This window comes from Heterodontus francisci, chromosome 1 (assembly GCF_036365525.1).
Source record: "Heterodontus francisci isolate sHetFra1 chromosome 1, sHetFra1.hap1, whole genome shotgun sequence".
NCBI lineage: Eukaryota > Metazoa > Chordata > Chondrichthyes > Heterodontiformes > Heterodontidae > Heterodontus > Heterodontus francisci.
The window spans coordinates 105,545,570-105,564,421 of NC_090371.1; the positions used below are offsets into that span (position 1 = coordinate 105,545,570).

Below are 18,852 nucleotides of genomic sequence, written 5' to 3' on the forward strand. Positions count from 1 at the left end.
ACTCAGCTAATCGGCTTTATTTACTATACTCCTTGCATTCAAATAAATACCCTTTAACACTGCCAAATTCCTGTGACTTTTTAACCTTTTGCTTCTTCATGAATCACTTGCTAATTTTCTGCCTCCTGTTCCCTGCCCTGAAATTGCCCTATCTAAGACTGCGCTCAGGTTCCCGCCCCCCGCCAAACTAGTTTAAATCATCCCCAACAGCACTAGCAAACCTTTCTGCAAGGATATTTGTCTCAGTCCTGTTCATGTGTGGACTGCCTGACTTGTACAGGTCCCACCTTCCTCAGAACCGGTCCCAATGCCCCAGAAATCTGAAGTCCTCCCTCCTGCACCATCTCTTCAGCCATGCATTCATCTGATGTATTCTTGTCTTTGTATACTCACTAGAATGTGGCCTTGGGTGTAATCTTGAGATTACTACCTTTGAGGTCCCGCTTGCTAATCTCGTTCCTAACTCCCTAAACTCAGCCTGCTGGACCTCATCCCTCTTTCTTCCTATATCATTGGTACCAAGATGGAAAAACGACCTCTGGCTCCAGTATGCTGTGTAGCTGCTCAGTGATATCCATGACCCTTGCACCAGGGAGGCAACATCATATCCTGGAATCATTTCTGTGATTACAGAAACGCCTGTCTGTTCCCATAACTATAGAATCCCTTATCACTATTGCTCTCTTGCCCTTTCTCCTCCCTCCCTGCACAGCTGAGCCACCAATGGTGCTCTGGTCATGACTCTCACTGTACTCTCCAGAGGAATCCTCTCTCTCATCAGTACTCAGAACTGAATGCCAGTTAGAAAGTGGGATGCCCTCTGGGGACTCCTGCACTACCTGCTTTGACCTTCTTGTCTGTCTGTGCCTGGCTGCCATCCAGTCCTCCTCTGCCTGTGCTCTCTTAAGCTCTGGGGTGACTACCTCCTGAAATGTGCTACCCACGTTGTTCTCTGCCTCATGGATGCGGCACAGTGACTCCAGCCGCCGCTCGTGTTCCAAAACCCGGAGCTCAAGCTTCTGCAGCCGATGACACTTTCTGCAGATGTGCTTGTCAAGGGCACGTGGTGCGTGCACGACTTCTCACGTGCCACAGGAGACACATTCTGCTTGGCCGAACTGCCCTGCCATTACTTAGCTTTGCAAACTAATTATTGCTAGTTTAATAAGTAGAATAACTTTCCAGCTACTTGCCGATCAGCTGCTTCCTTTGTACCGTGGAGGCAGAAAAAAAGAGACCAAAGAGCACCTCCTTCCCCAGTCAGTAAAATCCCTCACACACAACTCACAGCCTGACTCTGTCCAAACAGCACTATTCTAATTAGTAATTATTAATAAATTACACTAATTAAAAAAAAACTTAGTAGTGCTAACCTAACTTACAAGGTAGCTATTGAGGGTTTTTAAAAAATAACTTTTTTTCTGCTGATTTTTTTGTGATTGGTTGGTTAGTAACAGCTGTTATTATTAGTCAATCAGCTGACAGTTTTCCCGTAATGTCACTGGTAGTTTTTTTTTGTACTTCCCAAACCCAGTGCGCGGGGTCACAGGCACAGAGGCTGAGAGAGCGAGAGCGAATGTTTGAGTATTGAAGTTTGGGGATATTAAAAAAAAAAAGGATGAGGATTTAAGCAGCAGATGAGCTGAGGCGGGGTGGAGTCAGGCGATGTTATGCAGTTTGAAATAGGCACTGTTCATGATAGTGTGGATCTATGGTTGGAAGCTCATCTCGGGGTCAGATATGATGCTGAGGTTGTGAACTGTCTGGTTCAGCTTCAGATAGTTGCCAGGGAGAGGGATGGAGTCACTGTTTAAGAAACTGAGTTTATGGCAGGGATCCAAGACAGTGGCTTCCTGTGATTTTCTGCCAGTTGCCATTGTGGGATGAAAGTCCCTTCCATCATGGCAAATAATCGTCATTTCAATGCATTTAGCTACTCAGCCTAATCTTTCCCGACTACTCAACTATTTCTTATCTCTGTCTTCCTTCCCTCTTACAATCTAAAGACTTTTAAAACCAGTTGGTGTCACCTAATCGTCGCTTCCTGATTGGCTTAGTTTCCTCTTGTTTGCGACTTTGCTGTCTAGATTTCTGAATGTAAAAAAACTCATTATGTCCTTTGATTAATTTTTATATTGTTATGACCAGGACGGGAGGAGTGCACTGTTAATTCAGTCCCACTCCTCCACAGGTCACAACATAGCAATAAATTTTCCCACTTACAGCCAATTAAATACTCTATTTGTCTCCAGAATAAAGCACACCAACCAGGTTTCTTAAATAAGAAAAATTATCCATTTATTATAAACTAAGTCTTAACCAATAATGAAGTAAAAATATTACGCAAATTGAGATATTAGAGCCCGTATTCTTATCCTAGCCCTCATGCACATACATCCAAAAACTGGTTAACTGTTAGAAAGAAATAGAAGAAATAAAAAAAACTTAGTCTGCAAAGATATGGAAGGAAGTCCTTTGTTTTGGCAAGGTGTCCCAAAGTCGAATAGCTGACTGCTACTGGGAATCTTTCCAAGTGAGGTTGATGAACAGTCTGTTTGGGCTAGGCGTTCAAAGAAATTCAACGGCAGAAGGCTTCACATAGGTCTTAGAGCAGGTGTGAAGCAACAAAGGTGTCAATTCTCTCTCATTCAGTGCAAATTCCTTTTCAAGATGCAAGGTTTCTGCAAACGTTGATGTTTTCAAAATACAGGAGGCAACATATGGAGGCCTTTTTCAAGAGCAGGGATTTTTCAAAGAGAGTTAACAGTGGTCTGGATGTTCTTCTGTTCTCCAGCAACTTCCTTTTTGTCCAAAAAAGCTGTCTTTTTAACAGTTCAAAATGAAACTAAAATTTTTTCCAAGCAAGTCCGATGATAGTCATAAATTCTGTCTTGTCACAACACTGAGTAGCTCTTAAGTCAAACCCCTGCTATGTTTACTTGAAATCACATGCTTTCCAGTAATAACTTGTTCACTGGTCAAACCTTTTGTTCACCTTCCTTTGGAAAAAAAAACACCTGAAGTTCAGCAATCTCCAGATGATTCAATGTCCATGAAATCCTTTTTTATTAAAAATATAGATTCCCAAGTTTTAATACAAAAATGGAAACTCTCGTAACAATATATTTACATCTTGTGTTTTTGTTAGGACAGCAGTGACCTGGATAAATGTAACATTCAGTTACAATGTATGGACCTTGGTTCCTTCATCATGCATTCAGTTTTTTATGTGCAGATAAACTTAACAAAGAACAAATAAATGATTAGCATTCTCGGTTTTGTTCTGTTCATGAAAATTGCAGATGAGATGTAAATGGTGAGCAGCTGACCTGGTGTATTTTCAATATTTAGAGAGTAATATTTGTGATTTGTTTCTCCAATATGGAATGTGCTTTTGTTCAGTTCCTTCATGCTTTCTCGTCCAGGTTGTTTGCTCAATACAAGTAATTAAAGACAATTGTTCCATCCGAATATTCGAGTGAATTCCTGTAAAATTGCAATAGAGAGAGAGGTAGGTTAATAAAGGAACTATTCGAGTTCATTTTGGTTGTTTATTGATATCAAACATGCTGTTCTGTAGGCTGACAGCTACAGGGTTTGAACCTTGGGCTCGTAACTAGGAAATTATCTGAATTAGCATCTATAGCGGTGTACTGAACTGTCCTTTGCTAATACAGGTTCAGTATTATTCAAGACTGCTTACTTGTCTTCTCATTGGTCAACTATCAATGATTGTCTTCCACTGACTACATGCTGTATGGTGGGAGAGCTTATTAGTTAGTTCTCTAGTGGGCTTCTAATTGGAGCACTTCTGGATTTGTTTTCCTTCTCTGAGATGGAATGTTGCCATAGAGGGGATGGGCTGCTTCATGGCAGAAATGAGGAGAGGTCAGGATTGAGAAAATTCTAACTTCTGAACTTCTCTTGTGTAGTAATGCCATTAGGAGGAGGATTTGGGTAAGTAAATTCTCAACTTTTGTATCTGATTTGGTTGATTTTCTGTGTTGAATTCTTTTTATTATCCCAACATTTGACTTTATTTACTTTCATTCTGTGTATGTCTAGGATATGCTTATAATTAATCCCCCAAAAATAAATTGCAGTTGGGTATGGGCAAAAATGGATGTCATGGGTTGGGATTCTGTAGCTTTTTTCTCCTGCGAACAGGACCCAGATGAGCTGCCCAATATGTTTTGGGCAGGGTCTCATCTGAAAGGGAGTGCTTGCTCTGGACACCCTTGTGCTGGGATGGCCATTTGTAGGCAGATGAAAAGCGATTTAAATCCAGGATTGAAAGTTGTTTTGCATAAGTTTCAAACAATGTCCGGTTCTAAATGTCTGGTTATTCAGGAGACATGTGCTTTGGTGTTGGCAGTTTTTTAAATTTTTTGAGCAGAGGCTTTTTAATAATTAGTACAGACATCAAAAGTCAGTCAAGACAACAGAAAGTATGGGAAGGAGAGATGGGCTCTATACTATTGGTGGGAATGAATCCTTCTTTAAGAATTCCTCTCATTTGAGCTAGTGTCTGTATCTTCTATTTTAACTGTAGCAAGCAGATGTTGAATTGATTTCACAAATTACTTTTGCCAGACTGTTCTCTATTTGGTCTATTGTAGGTAAAATATCTTATGAACTGAACCAAATGACACTTGGTCTAATGTTAACTTAGTCGGCTTTTGCAGAGATTAAAGGAGTATATGTGCTTAATACAAAGATTTGGTCTGGATCGCAAGAGTTTTATTATTACACGCCTGGGTTCCCTGCAAACCATCTGACAAAGGGCCATACCTGTAAAAAAAAACAAGCGAACGGACCATTTAAAGGAGTGAGCGACGCCGCTGAGCCCTAGTAGGTAGCTGTGGCAGACCTGAATCTGTAGCACTGGAAAAGTAGATTGTTTAATATGTCAGATTGACTTTATGTGAAAATGAATAACTATTCTATTTTTTATATTGCTAGCCTTTATAAAATATTGAAAGCCCTTTCACTCATGAAATGGGAGGAATAGGATAAAAAAGACTTGCACTTATGTTGTGCCTAATCTGCACTTACTCTTATAGAATCCGCGGAAGCTGATTGGTGAAAGATATCAATATTTTATTTACAAACTAAATTATCAAGTACAAGTTCTCACTAACTTGCACAGTATCAAAATTCATCAAAGTACAAGCTCTCACTACTTACACAGTACACTACCCGTCAAGGCACGAAGTGATCAGTCTCGGACTTGTGGCTGTTCTTCTGTTCTCTGAGCCCTTGGCTCATGGTGTCGTCTCAAGTGTTCTTCCCCAGGGTTCGCGTGCCTTCCCTAGTTTCAGTCAGGGGTTAACTCGTGTTTCCAAGACCCTCCCCTCTTATTTACCCATAGGGGTCTGGTATAATGACATAATTCCTTTTTTGGCTCAGTGAGAACCTGGTTCATTTCTTTACAGTTTCCCATTGTCTACTGTGAGTCTAATCGTATCTCGTGTCTGTAGTGACTCCTTTATCTGATACGTGCAAGGACTGAGAGTCTGCTAGCATCTTTGTTGTTCCCCTTTCTACCCAACCCCCCTGTGTTTCAACTCGCTGTGTAATTATGTGTAACTAGCCCTTTGTTTCAACTAAGTTCTTATGTTTTTACTGTGTCTTTTTACTGGGTCTATACTTGCATACCACCTTTCACAACCACCGGATGTTCCAAAGTGCTTTGCAACCAATGAAGCAATTGTGAAGTGTAACCGCTGTTTTAAAGTAGGAAATGTAGCAGCCAATTTGCACATAGCCAGGTAATCAGTTCTTGTGATGCTGTTTGAGGGATTAAATATTGGACAGGACACCGGGGAGAACTCCCCTGCTCTTTGAAATAGTGCCACGGGATCCTTTACGTCAGTCTGAGAGAACAGATGGAGCTCTGATCTGAAAGGCGGCATCTTCAACAGTGCAGCACTCCCTCAGTGCTGCACTGGAGTGTCAGCCTAGACTTTTGTGCTCAAGCTTCTGGAATGGCACTTGAAGCCACATCCTCTTGACGTAGAGGTGGGAATGCTACCAACTGAACGAAAGCTGACAGTTTTGAACATCAGATCTTAATCCAACAGCAATGAACAGTTTAAATGTTATAAGTTTCCAATACCAGTGTTATATTTGATGGCCTGCGTGCAGTTGATGCTCGCTTTGTAAAATTTGGTGTTTTGAGTGCAATGAAGTCAACCGTGTAACATAATCCTTTGATAAGTTTGTCAGTGATAGTATTATAAAGATTGCTATATGAATTTCCTCCTATAACATTTCTATTTATTCAGTGTTATCAATCTAATGTACTAAGCTGTTGGAACACTAACAGAAATGTTATTCTTTGCTCATTTTATAGAGTTAACTTTTATCTGCATATATGTTGAAAGTGCTTTTTATTTTCTTGCCAGGTTCTCTATGGATATCAATAGTGCTAGCACTGTTGTCCTGCAGGCTTTGACCCAGGCTACAAGTCAAGACACAGCTGTATTGAAGCCAGCTGAGGAGCGATTAAAGCAATGGGAAACGCAACCTGGTTTCTATTCAGCTTTGTTGGTGGGTTATACTTTCATAACTACCTGAGTATGAACAGATGTAACAGCTTGGTAGTTAAACGAGCAGTTCGTTTAATATGTAATCATGTTTGGGGTGGTAACTAAGAGAATTAAGGGATATGGGGATGGGGCAGGAAAGTGGAGTTGATGTAGAAGTTAAGCCATGATCTGATTGAATGGCAGAGTCGGCTCGAGGGGCTGTATGGCCTCTTCTTGGTTCTATTTCTTATGCCCTTATGCTCTTAAGTACAGTGCCTGCAGCAAAAGTTGAGAGTTCCTTTGTTGCGTAGAGCAATTCAAAGTAAAATAACACTTAAAAATAGAGGTATGCAACAAATCTATAGATAGTAATTCAAAGTCAAGTAGCGCATAGAAAATAGAGGGAAAGCAAAAATAATTTGGCAAAGGCAAAACTAGGGTGTGTAGAAAACTGAGAGGAACATAAAAGTGTAGGGGTGAAGAATTTTATTGCACCAAGTGAAAGAATGAAGATTGATTAGTCCTGGTTGGATATGTAAAAAGAACTTTAGTAGATTAGAAAGAACTGATGGAGTTACTGAAAATATATGTAGCTTTGAATTTCACAGAAGAGTGTTTGTCATAGACATGATAGGATACAGTGGGAGGAGGTGGAGCAATCAGGAAGTTGTCCTGAAAGAGTTGGTGATATTTGAAGTAGAAAAGGCATCCAACTCTGACTTCTGATGTATCCCCTGCTTCTTTCGCCCTATCACTGGCAGTACTTTCAGCCCTAAACTGAAATTTCCTCCCCAAACCTCTTTGTGAGTTGCTCTTGCAGAGAGCCAGCATGAACGCAATGGGCCACATGGCCTCCTTCTGTGCTGTACTATTCTATGATTCTATGATAATGAAGCAATGGCGATTTTAGATCCAAGTCAGGATGGTGAGTGACTTGGGCGGGGGGGGGGGGTGGTGGGGGGGTGGTGGTGGGTTTGCAGATGGTGGTGTTCCCATATGTCTGCTGCTCTTGTCCTCGGTGGCAGAGATTGTGGGTTTGGGAGGTGCTGTTGGAGGAGCCTTGGCGAGTTGCTATAGTGCATCTTGGAGATGGTACACACTGCTGCCACTGTGCGCGCTGGTGGTGGAGGGAGTGAATGTTTAACGTGGTGGATGACATGCCGATCAAGCGGGCTACTTTGTCTTGGATGGTGTCTAGCTTCTTGAGTATTGTTGAAGCTGTACCCATCCAGGCAAGTGGAGAGTATTCTGTCACACTCCTGACTTGTAGATGGTGGACAGGTTTTGGGAAGTTAGGAGGTGAGTTAGTCGCTGCAGAATTCCCAGCCTCTAATCTGCTCTTGTAGCCACAGTATTTATGTGGCTGGTCCAGTAATGTTTTTGGTCACTGATAACACCCAAGATGTTGATGGTGGGGGATTTACCTATGGTAATACCGTTGAGCGTCAGTGGAAGATGGTTAGATTCTCTCTTTGTTGGAGATGGTCATTGCCCGGCACTTGTGTGGCTCTAGTGTCACTTATCAGCCCAAGCCTGAATGTTGTCCAGGTCTTGCTGCTTGTGGCATGTCATCCACCACGTTAAACATTCACTCCCTCCTGCTTCAGTATCTGAAAAGTTTTGAATGGTACTGAACACTGCAATCATCAGCGAACAACCCCCACTTCTTCCCCACAAAATGAGTCAAATTGTCTGTACAGCAATGTCTGCAATAAAACAGGGGAACTGGAGGCAAAATACATTGTGAGGAACCTGACATAGGGCTTACTGAGACATGGCTACAGAAAAATCAGGACTGGGAATTGAACATTGCAGGGTATCACGTATTTAGAAGTCGGGAGGGAAAAATGGGGAGGAAGAGTAGCTGTATTTGGAAAAACATAATGGCAGTACAAAAAAGTGACATGGCAATCAGCAAGACAGAAATAGAATCCATATGGGTAGAGATAAGTAAAGGATCAGCCGCACTAATATGGGTAGTACATAGACCACCGAATAGTGGAGGTGAGGTGGAAGAACAAATATGCAAACAAATTAGGGAAATGTTTTTAAAAAAAAAAAGCATAATAATAATAGGGGATTTCAACTAAGCTGGTATTAATTGGCCAGATGAGGTAGGTAAAGGTGATGAAGGAATGGAGGTTCTACAATGTGTACAAGACTCCTTTCGAACCCAATATGCAAGAAGCCCAACAAGGGAGGATTCGCTACTGGATTTAATAATAGGGAATGAGCCAGGGCAGATAAGAAAGATAAAAGTGGGGGGACATATAGCTGATAGTGACCATAATAGATGCATTAAAATATTAAATGAGATGAAGACCTGGGTATTAGATTGTCGAAGAGTTGATTATGAGGGGCTGATAATTGAAATTGGGAAGATAAAATGGACAATGATGCAGAACAGCGGGGATCTAATGAACCAAAATATTCAACAAAAACTGCTGAACAACCTGGCAGGCAAGTGGAGCCGTACATCCAACCTTTACCCAGAATCAAGCCCCAGGGCTGATTGCAAATCATATTATAAGCTTTGTTTTATGACTTTGAGTATCATATGGCCTGCACCTCCTATTCAGTATACAATATTGTAAATTGAATGTCTGACCATGTGTTATAATGAAAGAATGGTTGCAATAAAGAGTTTCCTTATCATAGTTCGTGAATGCAGTTGGTAAGCCTTCTCCATTGAGCCTGCTGCCCATTGTTTTTCTATGCAGTCCTGCGCAAACGTGTTTGACTCCGAACTACCCTCTGAAGTGACCTAGCAAGTACATCAGTTGTAACAAGCCAATACAGACAATCAGCCTAAAACCGGATGAAAGACTTGGCAGTGATCTGGTCATCAAATTTCTTGGCAGTAACTGCAAATGTAATTTTCAAGCGTAATCCCAGTTTTGCTCGGGTTTCTACAATGGCTGCGTTTGATGCTGCAACTGCAGGGGGCGCACTTCCCACACTGTGATGTCAAAGCCAGCGATGGCCGAGGCAGCTGCCTGCATCAAAGATGGTGCAGACCATCAGAATCGTCCCAGACTAGTGCAAAGGAGCTCGGAGGACATAGAGGGTAGGGCATCTCTTGACACTGCATCTTTGTTGACATCGCAGCTGCCAGGTGGTGGGTGTGACAAAGCAGAAAGCCCATATCTCTGGACTCTATTCTGTCGATCACATTGCAAGTTCATGTTTGCGTTAGTTGCTGATAGACCAAAGAAAAGTTGATATTTGGGAACATTTAGTGAGGCAAGATATTAAAAGCTTTACAACAAAATCTTGGTGGGTGAAAGTTGATAATGGTGGTGGAGCAGGAGGAGCAGTGACACTGTGGTGACTTTGACCTGCTTTGAAGGTCAGGCCTCCACTTTGACAGCAGCAATGGAATCCAAATGGTTGCACTTAACTCAAGAGGGATTTCACCTGGAATCTACTTAAAGCAGCCCTGCCAGTACAGAATGTCTCCTGTTTCCTGGTTGGGGGATGGCTACGTAACTGGTACATTGCTAGAAAAGGTAATTGGAATCTGGTCATACACAACAGGTTGAGATGCATAATCCCCTTAGCAAAAAACAGCAACCTTGAAATTTCTGGGTTAAGAAGGGCATAGGTTGGGATTTGCACCTCTGCAAGGCCTGGAGTTTCCAATGTGGCCAATTTACACTGGAATTCTCCTGGAGCATCAACTCAATTTGGGTTCAGAGATGATTGAAGAAGTGTCTGCCCTTGTAGCGGCATACAAATCACGGAGTTCGGATAGGACTTCTGCCTTTGTCACCTGCCCCTGACCGCCTGTACCACTGTTAAGCAGGTACAGGTTGCCAGGACCAATTCATCGCGGGTGAAGTACTTTGTCAATGAGACACTTCACTGAGATTACTTGGGAGATGTTTGGCCATTTCTTATATGGCGTCCTCCCCTTCAGTCTGCATATTAATCAAGAGCATTCCATTTTAAAATAACTACTGAGCTAGACTCCAAGAGCAGCTCATTAGAACCTTGGAATAGAAGTGGGCTATTCAGCCCCTTGAGCCTGTTTGCCATTCATTTAGATTATGGCTGATCTGTATCTTGACCCCTTTTTCCTTGGTTTTCAAACCCTTAATACCTTGCCTATTAAAAATCTATCAATCTCAGTTTTGAAATTATCAAGTGAACCCCAGCTTCAACAGCATTATGCGGGAGAGAGTTTCAGAATTGCACGACCTTTCATGTGAATAAGTGCTTCTTGACATTCTCGGAGCAGACTCGGAGGGTGGAGTTCTGGACCGGTAAGTATAAAAAAACTTACCTCGGGGATTCGCGGCCTTCATTCTCGGAGCAGACTCTGAGGGCGGAGTTCTGGACCGGTAAGTATAAAAAACTTACCTCGGGGATTCGCGGCCTTCATTCTCGGAGCAGACTCTGAGGGCGGAGTTCCAGACCTGCAAGTATAAAAAACTTACCTCGGGGATTCGCGGCCTTCATTCTCGGAGAAGACTCGGAGGGCGGAGTTCCAGACCGGTAAGTTACCTCGGGTGGGGGACAAAAAACTGAAAAAGTGACATCACAGGAAAGCTGTGACCTGATTGGCTGGTAGGGAATTTGAAAATAAAACATTGATAAAAATTGATTAAAACACTAATTAACTAATTAATAAGTAAAGTAACTAAACCAGAGGGAGGAGATTACTGTATTTAGTTAGCATTTAATATTTACAGTAGGAATCTAGCACTAGGGACCATATAGTTAATTGTATCGTAATTTAGTAAGGATTTAATAAGCATTTATTTATTTAAAATTAATTTATTAATTAGTGCTAGAAATGACAGTTAGAGGGGTGAAGTGCTTCACCTGTGAGATGTGGGAAGTCCGTGACGCTTCCAGCGTTCCGGAAGACTACATCTGCAGGAAGTGTAGCCAGTTGCAGCTCCTCACAGACCGCATGGATCGGTTGGAGCGGCAACTGGATGCACTTAGGAGCATTCAGGTGGCAGAAAGTGTCATAGACAGGAGTTTTAGAGAAGTGGTTACACCCAAGGTGCAGGAAGATAGATGGGTGAGCGCTAGAAGGGGCAGGCAGTCAGTGCAGGAATCCCCTGTGGCTATCCTCCTTTCTAACAAGTATACCGTTTTGGATACTGTTGGGGGGGATGGCCTATCGGGAAAACAGCAGCAGCCAGAGCAGTGGCACCATGGCTGGCACTGCTGTTCAGGGAGGGACAAAGCGCAGAAGAGCAATAGTTATAGGGGACTCTATAGTCAGGGGCACAGATAGGTGCTTCTGTGGACGTGAAAGAGACTCCAGGATGGTATGTTGCCTCCCTGGTGCCAGGGTCAAGGATGTCTCTGAACTGACAGGGGGCATTCTGAAGGGGGAGGGTGAACAGCCAGAGGTTGTGGTACACATCGGTACCAATGACATAGGCAGGAAGAGTGATGAGGTCCTGCAGGGGGAGTTTAGGGAGTTAGGTAGTAAGTTTTAAAAAAAAACAGGACCTCTAAGGTTGGAATCTCGGGATTACTCCCTGTGCCATGTGCCAGTGAGGCTAGAAATAGGAAGATAGTGCAGCTAAACACGTGGCTGAGCAGCTGGTGTAGAAGGGAGGGTTTCAGATATCTGGACCATTGGGCTCTCTTCAAGGACAGATAGGACCTGTACAAGAAGGACGGGTTGCATCTAAACTGGAGGGGCTTTAATATCCTGGCTGCGAGATTTGCTAGCGTCACTCGGGAGGGTTTAAACTAGTGTGGCAGCGGGGTGGGAACCAGAGCAGTAGGACAGCAAGTGAAATAAATGAGGGGGAGCGAGTAAATAAGGCCAGTAAGACTAAGAGGAAGAGCAGGCAGGGAGATGTTGCGGAGCACAGCGGGACTGGTGGACTGAAGTGCATTTGTTTCAATGCGAGAAGTATGATAGGTAAGGCAGATGAACTTAGAGCTTGGATTAGTACTTGGAAATATGATGTTGCTGCTATTACAGAGACATGGTTGAGGGAAGGGCAGGATTGGCAGCTAAATGTTCCAGGCTTTAGAAGCTTCAGGCGGGATAGAGGGGGATGTAAAAAGGGTGGGGGAGTTGCATTACTGGTGAAGGAGAATATCACAGCTGTACTGTGGGAGGACACCTCAGAGGTCATGCAGCGAGGCAATATGGGTGGAGCTCAGGAATAGGAAGGGTGCAGTCACGATGTTGGGGGTTTACTACAGGCCTCCCAACAGCCAGTGGGAGGTAGAGCAGCAGATATGTAGACAGATTTTGGAAAGATGTAAAGGTAACAGGGTTGTAGTGGTGGGTGATTTTAACTTCCCATATATTGACTGGGTCACACTTAGTGCTAGGGGCTTGGATGGGGCAGAATTTGTGAGGAGCATCCAGGAGGGCTTCTTGAAACAGTATGTAGATAGTCCAACTAGGGATGGGGCCATTCTGGACCTGGTATTGGGGAATGAGCCTGGCCAGGTGGTCGAAGTTTCAGTGGGGGAGCATTTCGGGAGCAGTGACCATAATTCCATAAGTTTTAAGGGACTTGTGGATAAGGATAAGAGTAGTCCTCGGGTGAAGGTGCTAAATTGGGGGAAGGCTAATTATAACAATATTAGGCAGGAACTGAAGAATTTAGATTGGGGGCGGCTGTTTGAGGGTAAATCAACATCTGACATGTGGGAATCTTTCAAACGTCAGCTGATTAGAATCCAGGACCAGCATGTTCCTGTGAGGAAGAAGAATAAGTTTGGCAAGTGTCGGGAAGCTTGGATAACACGGGATATTGTGAGCCTAGTCAAAAAGAAAAAGGAAGCATTTGTAAGGGCTGGAAGGCGAGGAACAGACTAAGCACTTGAGGAATATAAAGACAGTAGGAAGGAACTTAAGCAAGGAGTCAGGAGAGCTAAAAGGGGTCATGAAAAGTCATTGGCAAACAGGATTGAGGAAAATCCCAAGGCTTTTTATACGTATATAAAGAGCAAGAGGGTAACCAGGGAAAGGGTTGGCCCACTCAAGGACAGAGATGGGAATCTATGTGTGGAGCCAGAGGAAATGGGCGAGGTGTTAAATGAGTACTTTGCATCAGTATTCACCAAAGAGAAGGACTTGGTGGATGATGAGCCTTGGGAAGGGAGTGCAGATAGTCTCAGTCATCTCATTATCAAAAAGGAGATGATGTTGGGTGTCTTGCAAAGCATTAAGGTAGGTAAGTCCCCAGGGCCTGATGGGATCTACCCTAGAAGACTGAGGGAGGCAACGGAGGAAATTGCTGGGGCCTTGACAGAAATCTTTGCATCCTGATTGGCTGCAGGTGACGTCCCAGAGGACTGGAGAATAGCCAGTGTTGTTCCTTTGTTTAAGAAGGGTGGCAAGGATAATCCAGAAAATTCTAGGCCGGTGAGCCTTACGTCAGTGGTAGGGAAACTATTAGAGAGGATTATTCGGGACAGGATTTACTCCCATTTGGAAACAAACAAACTTATTAGCGAGAGGCAGCATGGTTTTGTGAAGGGGAGGACGTGTCTTACTAATTTGATTGAGTTTTTTGAGGAAGTGACAAAGATGATTGATGAAGGAAGGGCAGTGGATGTTATCTATATGGACTTCAGTAAAGCCTTTGACAAGGTCCCGCATGGCAGACTGGTACAAAAGGTGAAGTCACATGGGATCAGAGGTGAGCTGGCAAGATGGATACAGAACTGGCTCATCATAGAAGACAGAGGGTATCAGTGAATGGGTGTTTTTCTGAATGGAGTGATGTGACTAGTGGTGTTCCGCAGGGATCAGTGCTGGGACCTTTGCTGTTTGTAGTATATATAAATGGTTTGGAGGAAAATGTAGCTGATCTGATTAGTAAGTTTGTGGATGACACAAAGGTTGGAGGAGTTGCGGATGATGATGAGGATTGTCAGAGGATACAGCAGGATATAGATCGGTTGGAGACTTGGGCGGAGAAATGGCAGATGGAGTTTAAACCGGACAAATGTGAGGCAATGCATTTTGGAAGGTCTAATGCAGGTGGGAGGTATACAGTAAATGGCAGCACCCTTCGGAGTATTGACAGGCAGAGAGATCTGGGCATACAGGTCCACAGGTCACTGAAAGTGGCAACGCAGGTGGATGAGGTAGTCAAGAAGGCATACGGCATGCTTGCCTGCATCGGTCGGGGCATAGAGTATAAAAATTGGCAAGTCATGCTGCAGCTGTACAGAACCTTAGTTAGGCCACACTTAGAATATTGCATGCAATTCTGGTCGCCACACTACCAGAAGGACGTGGAGGCTTTGGAGAGGGTACAGAGGAGGGTTACCAGGATGTTGCCTGGTCTGCAACACGGAAGGCAGCAGTTACGGGTTATAAGTCCAATAGCCACTCCAGGCGCTGCTTCACAAACCACTGACCACCTCCAGGCGCATATCCATTGTCTCTCGAGATAAGGAGGCCCAAAGAAAGAAAGAAAGAAAGAGGTTGGAAAAACTCGGATTGTTTTCACTGGAAAGACGGAGGTGGAGGGGCGACATGATGGAGGTTTACAAAGTAATGAGCGGCATGGACAGAGTGGATAGTCAGAAGCTTTTTCCCAGGGTGGAAGAGTCAGTTACCAGGGGACATAGGTTTAAGGTGCAAGGGGCAAAGTTTAGAGGGGATGTGCGAGGCAAGTTTTTTTTACACAGGGTGGTGAGTGCCTGGAACTTGCTGCCAGGGGAGGTGGTGGAAGCAGATACGATAGCGACGTTTAAGAGACATCTTGACAAATACATGAATAGGAAGGGAATAGAGGGATATGGGCCCTGGAAGTGCAGAAGGTGTTAGTTTAGGCAGGCATCAAGATCGGCGCAGGCTTGGAGGGTCGAATGGCCTGTTCCTGTGCTGTACTGTTCTTTGTTCTTTGACTTCACCCCTGAGCGGCCTAGCTCTAATTTCAAGGTTATGTCCTCTTGTTCTGGACTCACTTGCTAGATGAAGACGTTTTTCTCTACGGAGTGTCTCCTGACAATGCAGAGCATGCACAGAGTGATCGCTGATGTTATCAGTGCATTTTGAACATTTGCCAGCTAGTCAGTATGAATATGTGCATGCGCGTGGCGACGTCCGTGTGTTGTCTCACCCCCAATGGCTGCTATCGCCGCCTCTGTCCCCCACAACAGTACCCCATTCCCTGCTGCAATCACCGTCTCAAGCGCCGTTCTCTTCCCCGCTCCCTACGGCGCATGTCTGCTCCCCACTCCATTCTGCCACTCCCGACTGCCTTCTGCTTGCTTCCCGCCTCGCTGTTCCCCCCCCCCGGCTGCTTCTCTGGGCAGTGAGGTGGGGAGCAACGAACAGTCGGCCGTGGGAGGGAACAGCGAAAGGAAGCGGCAATCGCCTGAGGAAAACTGAATGTGGCGATTGCGGGATGGAACGGGATACTGTGGGGTGAAGGGGTGGAGGCGGCATTTGTGGCCATTGAAGGTGAGGGTGAGGGGGTTTGGGTTCAATTAGTTTTGTTGTGTGAAATTGAGCAGCACCAGCTTTATTACTGGCAGCTGCCTGAGACGTCGCAGACTTTGACGTTTCAGTTGATGAGGCTGCATTTGTCCATGTGCCAACTAGTGGCTGCATTGTCAGCAAACAAACTTTTCTGTGTCTTCCCTGTCATATCCTTTAATCATCTTAGCACTGCAATTCGATCACCCTTTAATCTTATGTACTGAAGGGAATGCAACCATCCAAGGTCTGGTATACTTCTGGCAGATTTGTGCTGCTAGTGAGAAACAGGTCAACCCCGTCTACAGGTAAACTAGGGACAATCCCCACGGTTACTGGTCCTGAAACAAGGTCGCAGTCCAGGTGCACCCGGTATAAAGGTATGGGCATATGCTTCCCTCCGATACCATTTACTCGCATTCTAGCATTCACTGCACTCTTTGCGGGTGGGGGGACGAGGTCATGCCTTTTCCCAGCAGAAGGGATTGGGTGGTCCCTGTATCCCTAAGTATGACTATGGGCTTACTCGTCTCACTGAAGGGATATGGGGTCACTTTTCATCTGGACAGAAAATCCTGGTAACTGAGATTTTGTTAAGTTTTTCTGCACTCTGAGGTAGTTTTACTGGGTTTTACTGCCGCAGTTAAAAAGCCAGAGCCTGATCCGCTGTGCTTTCGATCAGGGCTCCTTTTCCTGCACTGGTCTGGTGTACCCTGACTTAACCTGTGTTTTCCCCGTTAGTTCTAGTACTCAGCTCGAAGCTGACCTTCCTTGTTGCAATGGAAATATATAGGCTTTTGGGCATCACTCCTGTTGACAGCACTGCCCTTTTTTGCTTGAGGAGGGCTCCCTGTATTTCCAGCTCTCCCTTCTTGTTCCTGACTGTTAATCCACCGATCACCCTCCGACCTTCGATTTTCAGGTTTTTGGAGGTGACTCGGGGTTTCCCTTGTGGCAAGAGCTTGTGAATAAGTGTATAATCATCAGCCAGGATTGCTGCCTGCCTGATTCTTGGAACCTTTTGTTCCTCCACGTGATTTCTTATGGAAAGGGGATGCGAGTCCTTGAACTCCTCGCGAAGGATCACCGTTCTGAGGTTTTCATAGGTGGACTGTATTTAAGTGTCAGTGTCCATCGGTCGAAAGCGAGTTGCTTAATCCTTTCAAACTCGAAGTAAGTTTGTTTAGGCTACTTTTGGAGAGTTGGGAATTTTTGGTGGTACTCGAGCTCGTATGCACTCAGGATAGCATTTTTTGTCATCTCATATCTGATGAACTCTTATCAAACAATAGTGAATACACCCCTTGGGCTTTTCCTGTTTGCTTTGCGATAACAGTGTCCAGCTCTCTACTGGCCACTTTAATTGTTGTGCAAGCTTTTCAAAAGAGATGACAAATGCTTCCATGTTCCCCTCATTGAACTTTGATATCAGCTGGGAGAACTTTAAGGGCTCAGCACCCGGTCCTGAGCTAGGGATAATCCCTCACTAGTGGTGCCTTCACTGTTTGTATTGGGTCTTCCCATAATTAGTTCAAGCTGCCTTAACTCCCTTTCCTCCTCTTCCTTTTGGAAAGCTGTTTTTTCCTTTCCTGGAATTTCTTTGTCTTTCCTGGAATTCTAATTCTCATCTTTTGTGTTCTAGCTGTATCTTAGCTGATGTTATTTTGTATGTTTTAGATTCTGTGTCTGTCTCCGGTTCTTCAGTGTCGATTTTAAAATGGTTGGCCACAAGTTTTAGGGTTTCAGACTTCCTCGATTTTGGACGGATAGGAATCTTTAACTGTCCAGCTACATTCCTCAACTCTTAACAGATAGGACTTTTAACCTGGCCCAAGTTACTTCGCTGTGTTCTAGGAAGGTACTGGCCTCGAATGTGGATATTTTAGTACTCTAGTACTGAAAACTACAGGAAAACCTCTTTTGAGTTTTAAATTATTGCTAGAGATAAATTTAGTTTCCTGCTTCTCATTTCCCATTTGTCTTTGGGTTTGATCCCAGTCTTGAGCCCCCAAAATTCTGTTCTGGTCAAGTTAGGAGGGGTCGAAGGGCTTCCCTCTTTTCCGTCTCCTTGTTTGACCACAACAGGTTTAATTCTTCCTTAAGAACATAAGAAATAGGAGTAGGATTAGGCCATTCAGCCCCTCAAGCCTGCCTCGCCATTCAGTAAGATCATGGCTGATCTGTCCCAGTCCTTAACTTCTCTTTCGGGCCTGCTCCGCCTAACCATTGACTCCCCGAGATTTCAAAAATCTATCTACCTCCTCCTTAAATACAGTTAGTGACCTAGCCTCCACAACTCTCTCAGGCAGAGAATTCCAGAGATTCACCACCCTCTGGGAGACGAAATTCCTTCGCATCTCAGTTTTAAATGTGTGCCCCCTTATTCTGTAATTACGTCCCCTAGTTTGAGATTCCTCCACTAGTGGAAACATCTTATCAACATCTAACCTGTCGAGCCCCCTTAAAGTCTTATATGTTTCGATAAGATCACCTCTCATTCTTCTAAACTCCAATGAATAAAGGCCTAACCTGTTTAGCCGTTCTTGATGAGACAGCCCCTTTGTCCCAGGAATCAGCCTAGTGAACATTTTCTGAACTGCCTCCAGTGCTAGTATATCCTTCTTTAAATACGGGGACCAAAACTGTACGCAGTACTCCAGGTGTGGCCTCACCAACACCCTGTACAGTTGTAACAGGTCTTTCCTATTTTTAAACTCTAACCCCCTAGCAAGAAAGGCCAAAATTCTATTTGCCTTCCTAATTACTTGCTACACCTGCATGCTAACCTCACGTGTTTCACGCACAAGAACACCCAGATACCTCTGTACGGCAGTATTTTGTTGTCTTTCTCCATCTAAATAATAATCTGCCTTTTTATCCTTCCTACCAAAGTGG

The 18,852-nt window shown here is 44.1% G+C and overlaps 1 protein-coding gene and 1 long non-coding RNA gene across 6 annotated transcripts in view; one reads left to right on the forward strand and one right to left on the reverse strand.

Moving 5' to 3' along the window:
* The window catches only part of ipo11 (importin 11), an 837,351-nt gene that overhangs the window by 65,412 nt on the left and 753,087 nt on the right, over nucleotides 1-18,852 (forward strand). For all 4 annotated transcript variants that reach the window (XM_068034109.1, XM_068034083.1, XM_068034101.1 and 1 more), the window contains exon 2: nucleotides 6,408-6,552. In XM_068034109.1, coding sequence (XP_067890210.1) covers nucleotides 6,415-6,552 — 138 coding nt within the window. In that variant the 5' untranslated portion in view covers nucleotides 6,408-6,414. The remainder of the gene's footprint in view (nucleotides 1-6,407; nucleotides 6,553-18,852) is intronic.
* Nucleotides 2,273-11,044, reverse strand: LOC137371476 (uncharacterized). Of its 2 annotated transcripts, none has more exons than XR_010975227.1 (2): nucleotides 10,970-11,044; nucleotides 2,273-3,486 (listed from the first exon to the last, which is right to left on the reverse strand). It is a non-coding gene; the product is annotated as an uncharacterized lncRNA (long non-coding RNA). The 2 variants fall into 2 exon arrangements; XR_010975228.1 differs by lacking the exon at nucleotides 10,970-11,044 and adding an exon at nucleotides 10,816-10,938.